This window comes from Salmo trutta, unplaced genomic scaffold, assembly GCF_901001165.1.
Source record: "Salmo trutta unplaced genomic scaffold, fSalTru1.1, whole genome shotgun sequence".
Taxonomy (NCBI): Eukaryota; Metazoa; Chordata; class Actinopteri; order Salmoniformes; family Salmonidae; genus Salmo; species Salmo trutta.
The window spans coordinates 64,065-82,191 of record NW_021822928.1 but is presented as its reverse complement, the minus strand read 5'-3'; the positions used below and the strand labels follow the sequence as shown (position 1 = coordinate 82,191).

General features: G+C 44.7%; 1 protein-coding gene across 1 annotated transcript; it reads right to left on the bottom strand.

Moving 5' to 3' along the window:
* Window positions 1-394: 394 nt before the first annotated feature.
* LOC115187301 (low-density lipoprotein receptor-related protein 8-like) lies at window positions 395-14,019 on the bottom strand. Its single transcript, XM_029746364.1, has 7 exons — window positions 13,947-14,019; window positions 13,354-13,728; window positions 10,434-10,556; window positions 7,730-7,852; window positions 6,169-6,288; window positions 1,913-2,038; window positions 395-612 (listed from the first exon to the last, which is right to left on the bottom strand). Exons 1-7 carry the CDS (start codon window positions 14,017-14,019, stop codon window positions 395-397), a joined length of 1,158 nt encoding a protein of 385 aa, XP_029602224.1.
* Window positions 14,020-18,127: the final 4,108 nt, after the last annotated feature.

Here is an 18,127-nt window from a genome sequence, read left to right as displayed (position 1 = left end):
ACACACAAATGCGTGTATGCACAAACGAAAATGGTGAGAGCCAATCAGTTAGTCATTTAACTCTTAGTGAGTCATTTCACTGTTAGTGAGTCATTTCACTGTTAGTGAGTCATTTCACTGTTAGTGAGTCATTTCACTGATAGTGAGTGATATTGCACACATGGAAAACCCAATAAAACATTTATCGTCGTGAAATGACTTGCTACATTGTATGGTAATCGTTTAGCTTATAGCGATGAACGTAACATGATGCCACCAACCTGGGAGTTGTGCTTTTAATTAGCTTCTACACCGTTCACATTAACTAGAAAGGCACATGGGAGACTGCTGTCTAAATTATTATGCGTGGCACTGTAGCTACAATTAAAACTAGTACAACTCTTCAAAAAGTATGTCAAATGAGTATTCTTCTTTCTAATGCTTTCTCCAACCTGCCTCCAAGGGCTTTCTCCATCCTGCCTCCAAGGGCTTTCTCCATCCTGCCTCCAAGGGTTTTCTCCAACCTGCCTCCAAGGGCTTTCTCCATCCTGTCTCCAAGGGCTTTCTCCATCCTGCCTCCAAGGGCTTTCTCCATCATGCCTCCAAGTGCTTTCTCCATCCTGCCTCCAAGGGCTTTCCAAGTTAAGACAATATTCAGACATGGTCAGTGAGCAGTAAAAAGTAGCCCTCTAATCTCTGTGTGATTGGATGAAGGGTAATAATGGTATTGCATTCTCTGAACATCCCAAATAAAGCCTTGGGTTTCCAGCTCAGTGTGATCTGCTTAACAACATCATCACTTCAGCTGTCAGCCCCTGTTGTAGAGCAGGAGAGTGAACCCAACAAATCTACCGCAGTGGAATGGGAGTGTGTTTGTGTTGTCTGTAAATTGGTGTGAGTGTGTGCATCGTTGTGAATGTATGAGGTTGTGTGTCTGTTGATGTGTATGTCTGTGAGTGTATGTGAGTGTGTGAGAGTGTGTGTGGAGGTTCATTAAATCCACATCCCCTCAGCATCACGTAGCAGGCGCCTCTGCATATCTGCCTCCTTCTTCCCAAGCTTCAGAGTAAACAAACCACTGCAGAAATAAGAATGATATGGCTCTGTCTTTCTGTGCTGCATAGGCTGCAATCAACAACACGGACTGATGCGCCCAACAGAACGCTGCACTCCATCACTTCACTTCAATAACCAAGGAGCTATTCTAATAACACAAACACAAGCAAGCACGAACGCACACACACCCACACACACCCTCCCCTCCGCTCTAATAATAAACGGCCCAGCTTTCTGACAGCGTGTATGCTCTCTCTAACAGTAACAAAGATGTGCCTTCTCAGACGGGAAGTAATCAATGCCGTTTTTCACGCCACTTAGAGCAAAGCCGAGCCAGTTCCTTTAAGCCAGTTCCTTTAAGCCAGTTCCTTTAAGCCAGTTCCTTTAAGCCAGTTCCTTTAAGCCAGTTCCTTTTAGCCTCCTCATTATCGCGTCAGTTTGCCCTGTAATGATCTAACCTAAGAATGATGATGCTAACCAACACTGTCTTTCTCTACACAGTCAGAGATAAGTCCCAGGCCCCCAACTTAAGACCAGTGACCTTATTTCTATTCACGCCCAGGCTGGAGTGTTTACCGTGGGTCACGGAGAAAGGCAATACCTGGCTGTGTTCAGCAGCACCCTGCCAGGCAAGGTGGACATGTTTTTCTTTTCATTACCTCCCTGAGAAGCAGAAGGTAAATATTTGCGTTACAGACCTCAGATGTCTGTGCCGTGCTAGTCCTGCATACAAACAACCTCTGTTCATATCGGACGGCCTGAGAATAGACTGTGATGTTGCTGGGTTGCGGTGTGTGTGTGTGTGTGTGTGTGTGTGTGTGTGTGTGTGCGTGTCTCTTATGTGGTTGCCAGGGACATAACGGGTTGCCTCTCTTACCCACGGCCTTGCAGGTCTTGGTGCTGGGGTCCATCTCATAGCCCTGATAACATTCACACTTGTAGTCTCCTTTGTAGTTGATGCAGATCTGGCTGCAGGAGTCAGGCTTTTCACACTCATCTATGTCTGGGGAGAGACGTCACAAATCCATCAATAACACAGGACACAGTCTGTCTCCACACAGACAGGAGAACAAGGGGATGGTAGTACGTAGAGATATCTCTAAGTACTGTTTGGAAAGAGAGAGTACAAGAAGTGAAGGGAATGTGGAAGAGATTGAGAGAGCAATTTTCAGAGAGTGCAATCACTGGTCATGTTGTAATGGCTGAAAGGAACTGGGTTTCCGTTAGGAAAATGTTCCGCCCGGACATTTGACCGGCAGCATTTTAATTTACCACACATTTGAGCAATTGACCAGACCCATATGCACTGGGTGCGTAACCTGATTAGGGCGTCCACCCACGCTGCTCACAATGACAGAAATCACATTTAGATTATGGTAATTCATATTAACAGAACATGCACGTCCAGGATGAAATTATGTGTATTTCTTACCTAATTCTGATGCTCACTCTGAAGATTTTATAATAACTATGCACATTTACTTTCCCTCAGCCAACAAGACAAGTAATGAACAGTAAAATCACTAGCCTACAGAATGTTAATCTGCTATGCCCCATAGCAGAAAAGTTGACCTATTCTATTGGTCAGCTTGGCGAGAAAAAAATGTCCAGTTCTAAACAGTCTGGGACAGTTTTTGGACGATAGATTTGAAATTCATACAACCAGTAGGCCAAGGCTAAATAAATAAAACATGTTAAGATGCAGCAGATAACAAAGTTTAGCTTAAAATGTTGATAAACTATTATTATATACATTATAAGCGAACAATACACACAAGGCAAGAATGTTCCTTCCATAATGCAAAAGTGCACTGAACTAGCAAGTGGTTTCATGTGACAGAGATTAAAATAGCAATTATACATTTTGAAATAAGGGAGATCTAATAACTAGCATGGGTTGCTAATATGACTAGGATTGTGCCTTTGGCTACAGGACAATGAAAGAAAGTTTATATAAAATAATTGCCTCCACGGATATGGTCTGATTTTGGCTAGGCTACTTTGAAGCAAGGTAAGACATGCCTCATAATATGTAGTGAAACGTTCAGGTTTCAAACAATTATGTATATGTTTTCAAAATGCATACTGCTTCCAGCTCATTGCAAACTGGTGTGTGACGTGCTGATGAAGCCTGCCTTCCGTTGCCGATACATTTGCTGTTTGAGCAGCTCTTGCGTTGTCTGACAGATTTTCCACTATAAGGCTCGGTATCTGTATGCTGTACGGATGTGATAAGATACATAACCAATATACTGTACACACACGGCAATTAAATTACATTAAATTACGCAAATCAACCTAAAGACTGATAAGCATGACCAGTCAAATGTACACTGCTCAAAAAATAAAGGGAACACTTAAACAACACAATGTCACTCCAAGTCAACCACACTTCTGTGAAATCAAACTGTCCACTTAGGAAGCAACACTGATTGACAATACATTTCACATGCTGTTGTGCAAATGGAATAGACAACAGGTGGAAATTATAGGCAATTAGCAAGACACCCCCAATAAAGGAGTGGTTCTGCAGGTGGGGACCACAGACCACTTCTCAGTTCCTATGCTTCCTGGCTGATGTTTTGGTCACTTTTGAATGCTGGCGGTGCTTTCACTCTAGTGGTAGCATGAGACGGAGTCTACAACCCACACAAGTGGCTCAGGTAGTGCAGCTCATCCAGGATGGCACATCAATGCGAGCTGTGGCAAGAAGGTTTGCTGTGTCTGTCAGCGTAGTGTCCAGAGCATGAAGGCGCTACCAGGAGACAGGCCAGTACATCAGGAGACGTGGAGGAGGCCGTAGGAGGGCAACAACCCAGCAGCAGGACCGCTACCTCCGCCTTTGTGCAAGGAGGAGCAGGAGAAGCACTGCCAGAGCCCTGCAAAATGACCTCCAGCAGGCCACAAATGTGCATGTGTCTGCTCAAATGGTCAGAAACAGACTCCATGAGGGTGGTATGAGGGCCCGACGTCCACAGGTGGGGGTTGTGCTTACAGCCCAACACCGTGCAGGACGTTTGGCATTTGCCAGAGAACACCAAGATCGGCAAATTCGCCACTGGCGCCCTGTGCTCTTCACAGATGAAAGCAGGTTCACACTGAGCACATGTGACAGACGTGACAGAGTCTGGAGATGCCGTGGAGAACGTTCTGCTGCCTGCAACATCCTCCAGCATGACCGGTTTGGCGATGGGTCAGTCATGGTGTGGGGTGGCATTTCTTTGGGGGGCCGCACAGCCCTCCATGTGCTCGCCAGAGGTAGCCTGACTGCCATTAGGTACCGAGATGAGATCCTCAGACCCCTTGTGAGATCATATGCTGGTGCGGTTGGCCCTGGGTTCCTCCTAATGCAAGACAATGCTAGACCTCATGTGGCTGGAGTGTGTCAGCAGTTCCTGCAAGAGGAAGGCATTGATGCTATGGACTGGCCCGCCCGTTCCCCAGACCTGAATCCAATTGAGCACATCTGGGACATCATGTCTCGCTCCATCCACCAACGCCACATTGCACCACAGACTGTCCAGGAGTAGGCAGATGCTTTAGTCCAGGTCTGGGAGGAGATCCCTCAGGAGACCATCCGCCACCTCATCAGGAGCATGCCCAGGCATTGTAGGGAGGTCATACAGGCATGTGATGGCCACACACACTACTGAGCCTCATTTTGACTTGTTTTAACGACATTACATCAAAGTTGGATCAGCCTGTAGTGTGGTTTTCCACTTTAGTTTTGAGTGTGACTCCAAATCCAGACCTTCATGGGTTGATAAATTGGATTTCCATTGATTTATTTTTTGTGATTTTGTTGTCAGCACATTCAACTATGTAAAGAAAAAAGTATTTAATAGGATTATTTCTTTCATTCAGATCTAGGATGTGTTGTTTAAGTGTTCCCTTTATTTTTTTGAGCAGTATATTTCCATTGACTGGTATTTTCATCAATGAAGAAGCTAAAACGCATTACTTCACAATGTTTTTTTTCTTCTTCTCCTGGACAATTGGCCGGTGCCAATATTATTCACCAGGCTTTTCTAAAAAAATGTTATCGGCCAAAAGCTGGCTATTACTGGCTATTACTGGCTAACGGAAACCCTGAACGGGAATGAGAGCCATTTTGTTGTGTTGGAGTAAGGTTTTAGACTGGGTCCTGTACCTTCACAGGTCTTGTCTGAGAGGGACATGTTGTCTGGTACGCTATCTTCACAGGTCTTGTCTGAGAGGGACAGGTTGTCTGGTACTCTACCTTCACAGGTCTTGTCTGAGAGGGACAGGTTGTCTGGTACTCTATCTTCACAGGTCTTGTCTGAGAGGGACAGGTTGTCTGGTACTCTACCTTCACAGGTCTTGTCTGAGAGGGACAGGTTGTCTGGTACTCTACCTTCACAGGTCTTGTCTGAGAGGGACAGGTTGTCTGGTACTCTACCTTCACAGGTCTTGTCTGAGAGGGACAGGTTTCTGGTACTCTACCTTCACAGGTCTTGTCTGAGAGGGACATGTTGTCTGGTACGCTACCTTCACAGGTCTTGTCTGAGAGGGACAGGTTGTCTGGTACGCTACCTTCACAAGTCTTGTCTGAGGGACAGGTTGTCTGGTACTCTACCTTCACAGGTTTTGTCTGAAAGGGACAGGTTGTCTGGTACTCTACCTTCACAGGTTTTGTCTGAGAGGGACAGATTGTCTGGTACGCTACCTTCACCGGTCTTGTCTGAGAGGGACAGGTTGTCTGGTACTCTACCTTCACAGGTCTTGTCTGAGAGGGACAGGTTGTCTGGTACTCTACCTTCACAGGTCTTGTCTGAGAGGGACAGGTTGTCTGGTACACTACCTTCACAGGTCTTGTCTGAGAGGGACAGGTTGTCTGGTACTCTACCTTCACAGGTCTTGTCTGAGAGGGACAGGTTGTCTGGTACACTACCTTCACAGGTCTTGTCTGAGAGGGACAGGTTGTCTGGTACTCTACCTTCACAGGTCTTGTCTGAGAGGGACAGGTTGTCTGGTACACTACCTTCACAGGTCTTGTCTGAGAGGGATAGGTTGTCTGGTACTCTACCTTCACAGGTCTGTCTGAGAGGGATAGGTTTCTGGTACTCTACCTTCACAGGTCTGTCTGAGAGGGATAGGTTTCTGGTACTCTACCTTCACAGGTTTTCTTGTCCATTAGTTGGTATCCAGAGGGACAGTCACACGCATAGCCGATCCTCCTGTCTCTGCAGATGTGAGAGCAGCCTCCATTTTTGTCTGCACACTCATTCACACCTAGAAAGAAAGGGAGGGAGAGAGAGAGTGAGGTAGGGGGAGAGAGAGAGGGAGAGAGAGTGAGAAGGGGGAGAGAGAGAAAGGGAGAGAGATAGAGACAGAGAAAGGGAGAGAGATAGAGGGGGAGAGAGAGGGATGAAAGGAGGAATAGAGGGAGGGAAGGGAGTTAAACATCAATAAAACAACCAATATATTGGTATGTGTATGTACCTGGGGAGACTCTAGGGGAACATGTAGCTATCAGACACCTGGAACCAGTCCAGAATGCACTGGGGCTCAAGAGGGGGCAGCTATTCGTCAGGTTCCCCCTGTCTAATCTAATTTCCTCAGAGGAGCAGCTCTCCTTCCCTTGTCCCTCCATCCATCCATCCCTCCCTCCTCCTCCCCATATCCCGCTCCTTTCTCCCTTATCCCTCTGTCCCTCCCTCCATCCATCCCTCCCTCCTTCCATCCATCCATCCATCCAAACCCTCCTCCTCCCCATATCCCGCTCCTTTCTCCCCTTATCCCTCCCTCCCTCCCTCTATGAGAGATCATCTGATGATCGAGGTAAAACTGTGAGAGCCAATCAGTTAGTCATTTAACTGTTAGTGAGTCATTTAACTGTTAGTGAGTCATTTCACTGTTAGTGAGTCATTTCACTGTTAGTGAGTCATTTCACTGATAGTGAGTCATTTCACTGTTAGTGAGTGATATTGCACCCATGGAAAACACAATAAAACATTTAGTGTCGTGAAATGACTTGCTACAATCAACTTGCTACATTGTATGGTAAGATAAATACTGGTCATTTATGAAGATGTCCTATCTTCCATATTAACCAACAGGACATGTTCACTCACATGGTTTCACTAGTACATAAGCCCATGTAACATGTCTATAAGCATAACATGTACCACAAAGATGGAATGTCACAGATGTTAATGTCCAGCATACCAAATCCTGCTACTTCATGACTACAAAAGATAAGAAAGATGAAATCAGTGGTTGGTTGCCAGTGCTGGAGCTGATCTGAATGTTGACACACTGTTGACCAATCAGAAACACAGAGCTAGAGGTTTCCGGAGCATTCCACTGTGAGGTCCATGACTAAAGAGCTCTAAATTGTAATTATCTATGGTGGGGAGCTAATCTATATGGTGCCTTATGGGTAGTGTAGTCAGAACACGTTTCCTAGCCATGAACAGTTGAGGGAAGAGTTGGTCTTTGATGGGAGAGAGAGAGCTGAGTGTTGTCCTGATGTACTCTCCCTTGATAAAATGAAGCTCTGATTACTAGCACAGTGGCCATCTGCATGTTAAGTGGATGTTAATAAGTGTGTGTGTGTGTGTGTGTGTGTGTGTCTGCATGTGTGTACATTTATTAGTGTACAGTGTGTGTGTGTATGAGTTTGTTTATGCATGTGTGTGTGTGTGTGTGTGTGTGTGAGTGTGTATCTCACCACACTCCTTTATAGGTTCATCTGACCAGTCCTTGCAGTCTTTGACGGCATCACACACCTTGCTGCTGTCAATACACTGTCCATTCTTGCACATGAACTTCCTGGGGCCATCACACTTAGTGACTGGGAAAGAGAGAGGGTAGAAAAATACAATGATCATTACCTTGCAACAAGTGTTTGATTTCTAATGCATGTTACAACACTATACTACTGTCTGCATGGCTGGAGTTACACCCCTATACTACTGTCTGTCTGCATGGCTGGAGTTACACCCCTATACTACTGTCTGTCTGCATGGCTGGAGTTACAACACTATACTACTGTCTGTCTGCATGGCTGGAGTTACAACACTATACAACTGTCTGTCTGCATGGCTGGAGTTACAACACTATACTACTGTCTGTCTGCATGGCTGGAGTTACAACACTATACTACTGTCTGTCTGCATGGCTGGAGTTACACCCCTATACTACTGTCTGTCTGCATGGCTGGAGTTACACCCCTATACTACTGTCTGTCTGCATGGCTGGAGTTACAACACTATACTACTGTCTGTCTGCATGGCTGGAGTTACACCCCTATACTACTGTCGGACTAGTACACACAAGCAGTTTGTTATCGATTCCAGGTTGATCACAGACCACATCTCACAAATATGGCTCCTAAATAAAGTCTAGTCTGCACTAGTTTGACCTTGAGTTTTCTCTGGCATAGATAGACAAGACAAAGACAAGACAAAGACCATAGCTGTCAAATATGAACGTGTTACTACAGACACATAGCAACAAAATCTAGAGTTACTGTTCCACAGATACAGTGGGGCAAAAACGTATTTAGTCAGCCACCAATTGTGCAAGTTCTCCCACTTAAAAAGATGAGAGAGGCCTGTAATTTTCATCATAGGTACACTTCAACTATGACAGACAAAATCAGAGAAAAAAATCCAGAAAATCACATTGTAGGATTTTTAATGAATTTATTTGCAAATTATGGTGGAAAATAAGTATTTGGTCAATATCAAAAGTTTATCTCAATACTTTGTTATATACCCTTTGTTGGCAATGACACAGGTCAAACGTTTTCTGTAAGTCTTCACAAGGTTTTCACACACTGTTGCTGGTATTTTGGCCCATTCCTCCATGCAGATCTCCTCTAGAGCAGTGATGTTTTGGGGCTGTCGCTGGGCAACACGGACTTTCAACTCCCTCCAAAGATTTTCTATGGGGTTGAGATCTGGAGACTGGCTAGGCCACTCCAGGACCTTGAAATGCTTCTTACGAAGCCACTCCTTCGTTGCCCGGGCAGTGTGTTTGAGATCATTGTCATGCTGAAAGACCCAGCCACGTTTCATCTTCAATGCCCTTGCTGATGGAAGGAGGTTTTCACTCAAAATCTCACGATACATGGCTCCATTCATTCTTTCCTTTACACGGATCAGTCGTCCTGGTCCCTTTGCAGAAAAACAGCCCCAAAGCATGATGTTTCCACCCCCATGCTTCACAGTAGGTATGGTGTTCTTTGGATGCAACTCAGCATTCTTTGTCCTCCAAACATGACGAGTTGAGTTTTTACCAAAAAGTTATATTTTGGTTTCATCTGACCATATGACATTCTCCCAATCCTCTTCTGGATCATCCAAATGCTCTCTAGCAAACTTCAGACGGGCCTGAACATGTACTGGCTTAAGCAGGGGGACACGTCTGGCACTGCAGGATTTGAGTCCCTGGCGGCAAAGTGTGTTACTGATGGTAGGCTTTGTTACTTTGGTCCCAGCTCTCTGCAAGTCATTCACTAGGTCCCCCCGTGTGGTTCTGGGATTTTTGCTCACCGTTCTTGTGATCATTTTGACCCCACGGGGTGAGATCTTGCGTGGAGCCCCAGATCGAGGGAGATTATCAGTGGTCTTGTATGTCTTCCATTTCCTAATAATTGCTCCCACAGTTGATTTCTTCAAACCAAGCTGCTTACCTATTGCAGATTCAGTCTTCCCAGCCTGGTGCAGGTCTACAATTTTGTTTCTTGTGTCCTTTGTCAGCTCTTTGGTCTTGGCCATAGTGGAGTTTGGAGTGTGACTGTTTGAGGTTGTGGACAGGTGTCTTTTATACTGATAACAAGTTCAAAAAGGTGCCATTAACGAGTGGAGGACAGAGGAGCCTCTTAAAGAAGAAGTTACAGGTCTGTGAGAGCCAGAAATCTTGCTTGTTTGTAGGTGACCAAATACTTATTTTCCACCATAATTTGCAAATAAATTCATTAAAAATCCTACAATGTGATTTTCTGGATTTCTTTTCTCCTTTTGTCTGTCATAGTTGAAGTGTACCTATGATGAAAATTACAGGCCTCTCTCATCTTTTTAAGTGGGAGAACTTGCACAATTGGTGGCTGACTAAATACTTTTTTGCCCCACTGTATACAGAAACACTTCTGCGTCCAAATTATTCTCAGAAATGCCCACAGAGCTGGAGAGGAGAATGTAGTAAGGATATGAAGAAAGAAAGCTATTTCAGAGTTCTGGGACATTTCTCATCTACACCAGTAGTGTGTCCCAATGTACCCATAAATGCCTTCCCTTTGTGTGAAAACCCAGTGAGTAAAGCAATATGGTGGAAAAAATGATTTTAGATTATTGGAACATATGTCAACTATATGGACCTAATGCAGTATCCAGGAGATAAAGAACAGAAGAGGAGGAGGGTCCACCCACCGTTGATACAGCCGGCTTCATCACTGAAGTCAGGACAGTCGTGCACCCTGTTGCACTGCTTGGTACCATGGATACAGGACCCATCACCACACTGGAACTCATCTGGACGGCAAGTCAGCAGAGCTGTGGAGGAGAGAACACACACACAGAGAGAGAGAGAGATTGTGTGAGGGAGTCGAAATCAAGAGACCGCAAGAAAGAGCCACAAATATGAATTTAATTCAACTGCTCATCATCCAACTTTCTATGCATCTCTTTAGAGATACAACCCCGACCTGGTATCCTGTCAGAAAGACAATGACCCCTGTGAAAAGATGTGTGTGTTTTATCTTGGGTAAGGCAAACACAGAGTGCATTCCAATTCAACAGTAATCACCCTCCACTCCCCCCTTCTCCCCTATTCTCTCTCCTAACTCCCCTATGCTCCAGAGAAATCCTGTGGAAATGAGAAGATGGGAGGTGTTTACCATAGAGATCCTATTCAATTACTAGACAGGCTATATCATAAACCCTCAAAGTTCCAGAATGGGAGAAAATGGCAGCCATATGGGGCGGCAGGTAGCCTAGTAGTTAGAGCGTTGGGCCAGTAACTGAAAGGTTGCTGGATCGAATTCCTGAGCTGACAAGGTAAAAATCTGTCATTCTGTCCCTGTACAAGGCAGTTAACCCCCTGTTCCCTGGTAGGCCGTCATTGTAAATAAGAATTTGTTCTTGACAGACTTGCCTAGTCAAATGAAGGTTAGATTTTTTTTAAATATTGTTTTATATTGGTCAGCAAGAAATCCAAACCAGTCTAATTGGAATGAAGATGTGAATCATAATAGTGATTTTGATTATAATGGTAGGTAGTTGAATCATATTTTAACATCCAAACCCTCTAATAAGTCTGAAACCCCTGCATGAATCTACTCTGACTTCCTCCCTGTCTTTGTGATCAGTGTTTGTCATTACTGAGTGGTCTCCGGGGTTGAGAATAGTGTGTTACTCAGGTTATGAGGACCCTCGCTCCCTCTCAAGGGCTCTCCACTGTTCCAATCATCACATTGTTGCATGGCAACCAACCTCACTGATTGCCGTGGTGATTCCATCGTGGAGCTTCTTATAAACGGGCGCCAACACAGAGGTCTCAGGAGTGGTTTGATAGCATACTGTATCATCCATGCACACATCGACACGCAGGCACACACATACAGACAAAGACGCTAGAACACACATACACCAATGCCTGTACACTCACAAATCTATCCACATACATTAATTGTACATAGATAGTGATTTAAAGCTATTTAGTCATTCTAAGCTTACTATAACCCTACACACACAGAAGACTCCACTTCCTGTCCATATAGACTATATACGTGCACAGTGCATTAAAAAGTATTCAGACCCCTTCACTTTTTCCACATTTTGTTACGTTACAGCCTTTTTCTAAAAATGTATTACATAATTTTTTCCTCATCAATCCACACAAAATACCCATAATGACAAACTGAAAACAGGTTTGCAGAAATACCTTATTTACATAAGTATTCAGACCCTTTGTTATGAGACTCGAAATTGAGCTCAGGTGCATTCTTTTCCCATTGACCATCCTTGATGTTTCTACATTTTCATTGTAGTCCACCTGTGGTAAATTCAATTGATTGTAAATTATTTGTAAAGGCACACACCTACACTACCATTCAAAAGTTTGGGGTCACTTAGAAATGTCCTTGTTTTTTAAAGAAAAGCCAATTTTTTGTCCATTAAAATAACATCAAATATATCAGAAATACAGTGTAGACATTGTTAACGTTGTAAATAACTATTATAGCTGGAAACGGCTGATTTTTTTATGGAATATTTACATAGCTTCACAAGTCCTCAACCGGCAGCTTCATTAAATAGTACCCGCAAAACACCAGTCTCAACGTCAACAGTGAAGAGGCGACTCCAGGATGCTGGCCTTCTAGGCAGAAAAAAGCATATCTCAGACTGGCCAATACAAAGAAAAGATTAAGATGGGCAAAAGAACACAGACAGTGGACAGTGGAACTCTGCCTAGAGTTTGCCAAAAGGCACCTAAAGGACTCAGACCATGACAAACAAGATTCTCTGGTCTGATGAAACCAAGATTGAACTCTTTGGCCTGAATGCCAAGCGTCACGTTTGGAAGAAACCTGGCACCATCCCTACGGTGAAGCATGGTGGTGGTGGCATTATGCTGTGGGGATGTTTTTCAGTGGCAGGGACTGGGAGACTAGTCAAGATCGAGGGAAAGATAAACGGAGGAAAGAACAGACAGATCTTTGATGAAAACCTGCTCCAGAGCACTCAAAACCTCAGACTGGGGGGAAGGTTCACCTTCCAACAGGACAACAACCCTAAGCACACAGCCAAGACAACGCAGGAGTGGCTTCGGGACAAGTCTCTGAATGTCCTTGAGTGGCCCAGCCAGAGTCCGGACTGGAACCCGATCGAAACATCTCTGGAGAGACCTGAAAATAGCTGTGCAGCAACACTCCCCATCCAACCTGACAGAGCTTGAGAGGATCTGCAGAGAAGAATGGGAGGAACTCTCCAAATACAGGTGTGCCAAGCTTGTAGCGTCATACCCAAGAAGACTCGAGGCTGTAATCACTGCCAAAGGTGCTTCAACAAAGTACTGAGTAAATTATCTGAATACTCATGTAAAATGTCATATTTCTGTTTTTTTTTATATACATTTGCAAAAAATTCTAAAAATCTATTTTTGCGTTGTCATTATGGGGTATCGCGCCTAGATTGATGAGAATTAATCCATTTTAGAATAAGGATGTAATGTAACAAAATGTGGAAAAAGTGAAGGGGTCTGAATACTTTCTGAATGCATTGTAGATGTAGGCCCACATCATGTGTGCATACTCAGGTGACCCAAGCCCAGATTCAGTAGATGATTTACCGCAGTCAGCCTCGTCAGATTTGTCCTTGCAGTCGGCTTCTCCGTCACACTTCCAGTTGAGGTGGACACACTCTCCACTTCCACACTGGAACTCCCCCGCCGAGCACCGGGGCTTCTGGGGCTCTGTCCGGCGACTACAGCGCTCCATAGACTCGTCAGACTTGTCCCCGCAGTCAGGGTCCCCATCGCAGCTCCACAGAGCCGGGATACACTCCGAGTCGTTACAGCGGAACTCGTGGGAGCCACAGGTGGAAATGGAACACTTCTCCTCATCACTCCAATCCCCGCAGTCGTCGTCGCCGTCACACACAAAGATGGGAGCCACACATTTCCTGTTATGGCACTGGAACTCCTTGGCAGGGCAGGCATTGGCGTCTGTAGAGGGAAGAGAGAGACACGGAGAGAGAGAGAGAGACACGGAGAGAGAGATCTGTTAGAGGTCTCAACATCGGAGAGTGATGAAGAGAAACCATGAGCTGTCTTGTAGGAGATCACAGATGAAACAGAAGAGTAAAAAACAGGAACAACTAAAAGATTGCGTGACAGAATGAGAATGGGCGCTAAAAAGTGTATGAGATGAGAAACGCAATCACACTCCTGGGCCTGCTCTGAACTACACATCCAGCCATGGCGCCTGGCCCTGCTCTGAACTACACATCCAGCCATGACGCCTGGCCCTGCTCTGAACTACACATCCAGCCATGGTGCCTGGGCCTGCTCTGAACTACACATCCAGCCATGACGCCTGGCCCTGCTCTGAACTACACATCCAGCCATGGCGCCTGGGCCTGCTCTGAACTACACATCCAGCCATGACGCCTGGCCCTGCTCTGAACTACACATCCAGCCATGGCGCCTGGCCCTGCTCTGAACTACACATCCAGCCATGACGCCTGGCCCTGCCCTGAACTACACATCCAGCCATGACGCCTGGCCCTGCCCTGAACTACACATCCAGCCATGACGCCTGGCCCTGCTCTGAACTACACATCCAGCTATGGCGCCTCCAGGGCCCAGAACCACAGCCATGCTAAAAACACTTGGCTTCTGTACTGTACGTGTCTGAGATTGAGAGAGCTGCTCTGAGACAGGCTCTGACAGGCTCCTCTATAACCTCTCCATTTCTCCCTCTAACCTCATTGATTTCCTGGCTGCCCAAATAGCCCCAGTCCTGGCCCTGGTTCTGTGTAGCGGGAGCCAGGCTAAATGACTGTTAGTATGCAGTGATAAGCGGCTGGCCCTGCCTTAATAGGGTCAACTGTGGAGATATTGAGTTGTATGGCCTTTTTATGTAGAGGATTGGTATAATACTGTGCAGACACACTGCAGACAGGGAATTCACAAGCTCATTTAAACTCACAAAGACACGGACAAGCGCACACACACTCACTCATAGACACAGACACACACACACACACACACATGCACTCACTCATAGACACACACACACACACACACACACTCACTCATAGACACACCCATACTGGCATAATGCCAAAATACTCCCACAGACAGTAATAATAGGACATGCAGTACAGAACACAGACAGTAATAATAGGACATGCAGTACAGAACACAGACAGTAATAATAGGACATGTAGTACAGAACACAGACAGTAATAGTAGGACATGCAGTACAGAACACAGACAGCAATAATAGGACATGCAGTACAGAACACAGACAGTAATAATAGGACATGCAGTACAGAAAGCAGACAGTAATAGTAGGACATGCCGTACAGAACACAGACAGTAATATAGGACATGCAGTACAGAACACAGACAGTAATAATAGGACATGCAGTACAGAAAGCAGACAGTAATATTAGGACATGCAGTACAGAACACAGCCAGTAATAATAGGACATGCAGTACAGAACACAGACAGTAATATTAGGACATGCAGTACAGAACACAAACAGTAATAATATGACATGCAGTACAGAATACAGACAGTAATATTAGGACATGCAGTACAGAACACAGACAGTAATAATAGGACATGCAGTACAGAACACAGACAGTAATAATAGGACATGCAGTACAGAACACAGACAGTAATAATAGGACATGCAATACAGAACACAGACAGTAATAATAGGACATGCAGTACAGAAAGCAGACAGTAATAGTAGGACATGCAGTACAGAAAGCAGACAGTAATAATAGGACATGCAGTACAGAACACAGACAGTAATAATAGGACATGCAGTACAGAAAGCAGACAGTAATAGTAGGACATGCAGTACAGAACACAGACAGTAATAATAGGACATGCAGTACAGAACACAGACAGTAATAATAGGACATGCAGTACAGAACATAGACAGCAATATTAGGACATGCAGTACAGAACACAGACAGTAATAATAGGACATGCAGTACAGAACACAGACAGTAATAATAGGACATGCAATACAGAACACAGACAGTAATAATAGGACATGCAGTACAGAACACAGACAGTAATAATAGGACATGCAATACAGAACACAGACAGTAATAATAGGACATGCAATACAGAACACAGACAGTAATAATAGGACATGCAGTACAGAACACAGACAGTAATAATAGGACATGCAATACAGAACACAGACAGTAATAATAGGACATGCAATACAGAACACAGACAGTAATAATAGGACATGCAGTACAGAACACAGACAGTAATAATAGGACATGCAGTACAGAACACAGACAGTAATATTAGGACATGCAGTACAGAACACAGACAGTAATAATAGGACATGCAGTACAGAACACAGACAGTAATAATAGGACATGCAGTACAGAACACAGACAGTAATAATAGGACATGCAGTACAGAACACAGACAGTAATAATAGGACATGCAGTACAGAACATAGACAGCAATATTAGGACATGCAGTACAGAACACAGACAGTAATAATAGGACATGCAGTACAGAACACAGACAGTAATAATAGGACATGCAGTACAGAACACAGACAGTAATATTAGGACATGCAGTACAGAACACAGACAGTAATAATAGGACATGCAGTACAGAACACAGACAGTAATATTAGGACATGCAGTACAGAACACAGACAGTAATAATAGGACATGCAGTACAGAACACAGACAGTAATAATAGGACATGCAGTACAGAACACAGACAGTAATAATAGGACATGCAGTACAGAAAGCAGGTGCTCAAATACTGCTACAACATTTACACGTAAACCTCAACTGACATCCTTCCTCTCATACTTACATCATACTGTAGTACATAAAACACACTCCTGCCAACGGTGTAGTGTTCACAGCAGATGATAAATGCCACTTTAGCCTTTTCACCTACCCAGGCTCTGTGGAGTGTAAGACCCACTGTGAAATACTCCAGTCATTCCCAACAGTGACATTATCACATCTCCACACTGGACTGACTCCCTATGATTTATGTGTTGTGGGGAAAGGGCATACTTGTCTTTCAGTAGCACTTCACTTCCCTGTGTGTGTGTGTGTGTGTGTGTGTGTGTGTGTGTGTGTGTGTGTGTGTGTGTGTGTGTGTGTAGCCCTCCACTTCAATGTCTCCTCACCATACCACACACACTGCGCCACTGGGGCTAATTATAATAATAGCCAATTGGATGTTCTGCTAATTTTGGGGATGCATACTAATCATCTCCACTCCTATCAGAGTAATTGAATTAAAGTCAACAAATAAACAATAGGTAATTACATGATCAGGTGTTTCTCAGGTCAACCCCCAACCCCTCTCTCTGTCTGTATGTTCATTGACTGACAGTTGAGCAAGGAGAGAGTTTAATTCAGGTTAAAATACTTTGTTGAATGTTTGAATTTACAGAGAAATTCATGAAAAAGCAAACACTGTTGATGCTATTTGTGTTCTAAGAAGAATGATATGAACACATCTCTTATAGCGAGTGTCATATTATACGGTATGCTGGCTTTAGAGTAGCATTTGGCTCTCTGATATATTTCTCATAGATAAATCCTCCATCAAGCAACTTAACCCCTAGAGTCCATGTCCGGGCACCTACAAAAATCGAATTAGCGTAATAAAAAAATCCCCAGAAATCCCCATGTGTGTTTAAGCTAGACATACAGTATCTGTTTTTCTACATGGGCTGCATCTTAATCCATGTTGTCCTTCCTCATCTGCGGTGGAAGACGGCTGAGCTACAGCTGTGTTTGTCAGACCATGAGACATCCCGAAAAACGGTTCTCTCACGAAAACGTCTGTAAGTCCAAACGGTTTGGCCTACAAAACTACTACGCAAAGACGAGACTCTCACCAACGTAAGAGTCACGGGGCTCGTCTGAAGTTGGTACCGCCGATCTGGCAACTTCTGTCTGTAGCGTCTGAACAGTTTGGCCTAGACACTAACATAACCTCTCTAAGGAAAGGTGAGACTCTCACCAACATGTTCATGTCGGATGTGTTGCTCTAAGAACATTCCAAATCAAATAGCTCAATGATCCTTAGTCTGACCATCCTGACTCCCATTGGGGAGAGTCAGTGGGACACCAGTCTGATCCTTGGTCTGACCATCCTGACTCCCATTGGGGAGAGTCAGTGGGACACCAGTCTGATCCTTGGTCTGACCATCCTGACTCCCATTGGGGAGAGTCAGTGGGACACCAGTCTGATCCTTGGTCTGACCATCCTGACTCCCATTGGGGAGAGTCAGTGGGACACCAGTCTGATCCTTGGTCTGACCATCCTGACTCCCATTGGGGAGAGTCAGTGGGACACCAGTCTGATCCTTGGTCTGACCATCCT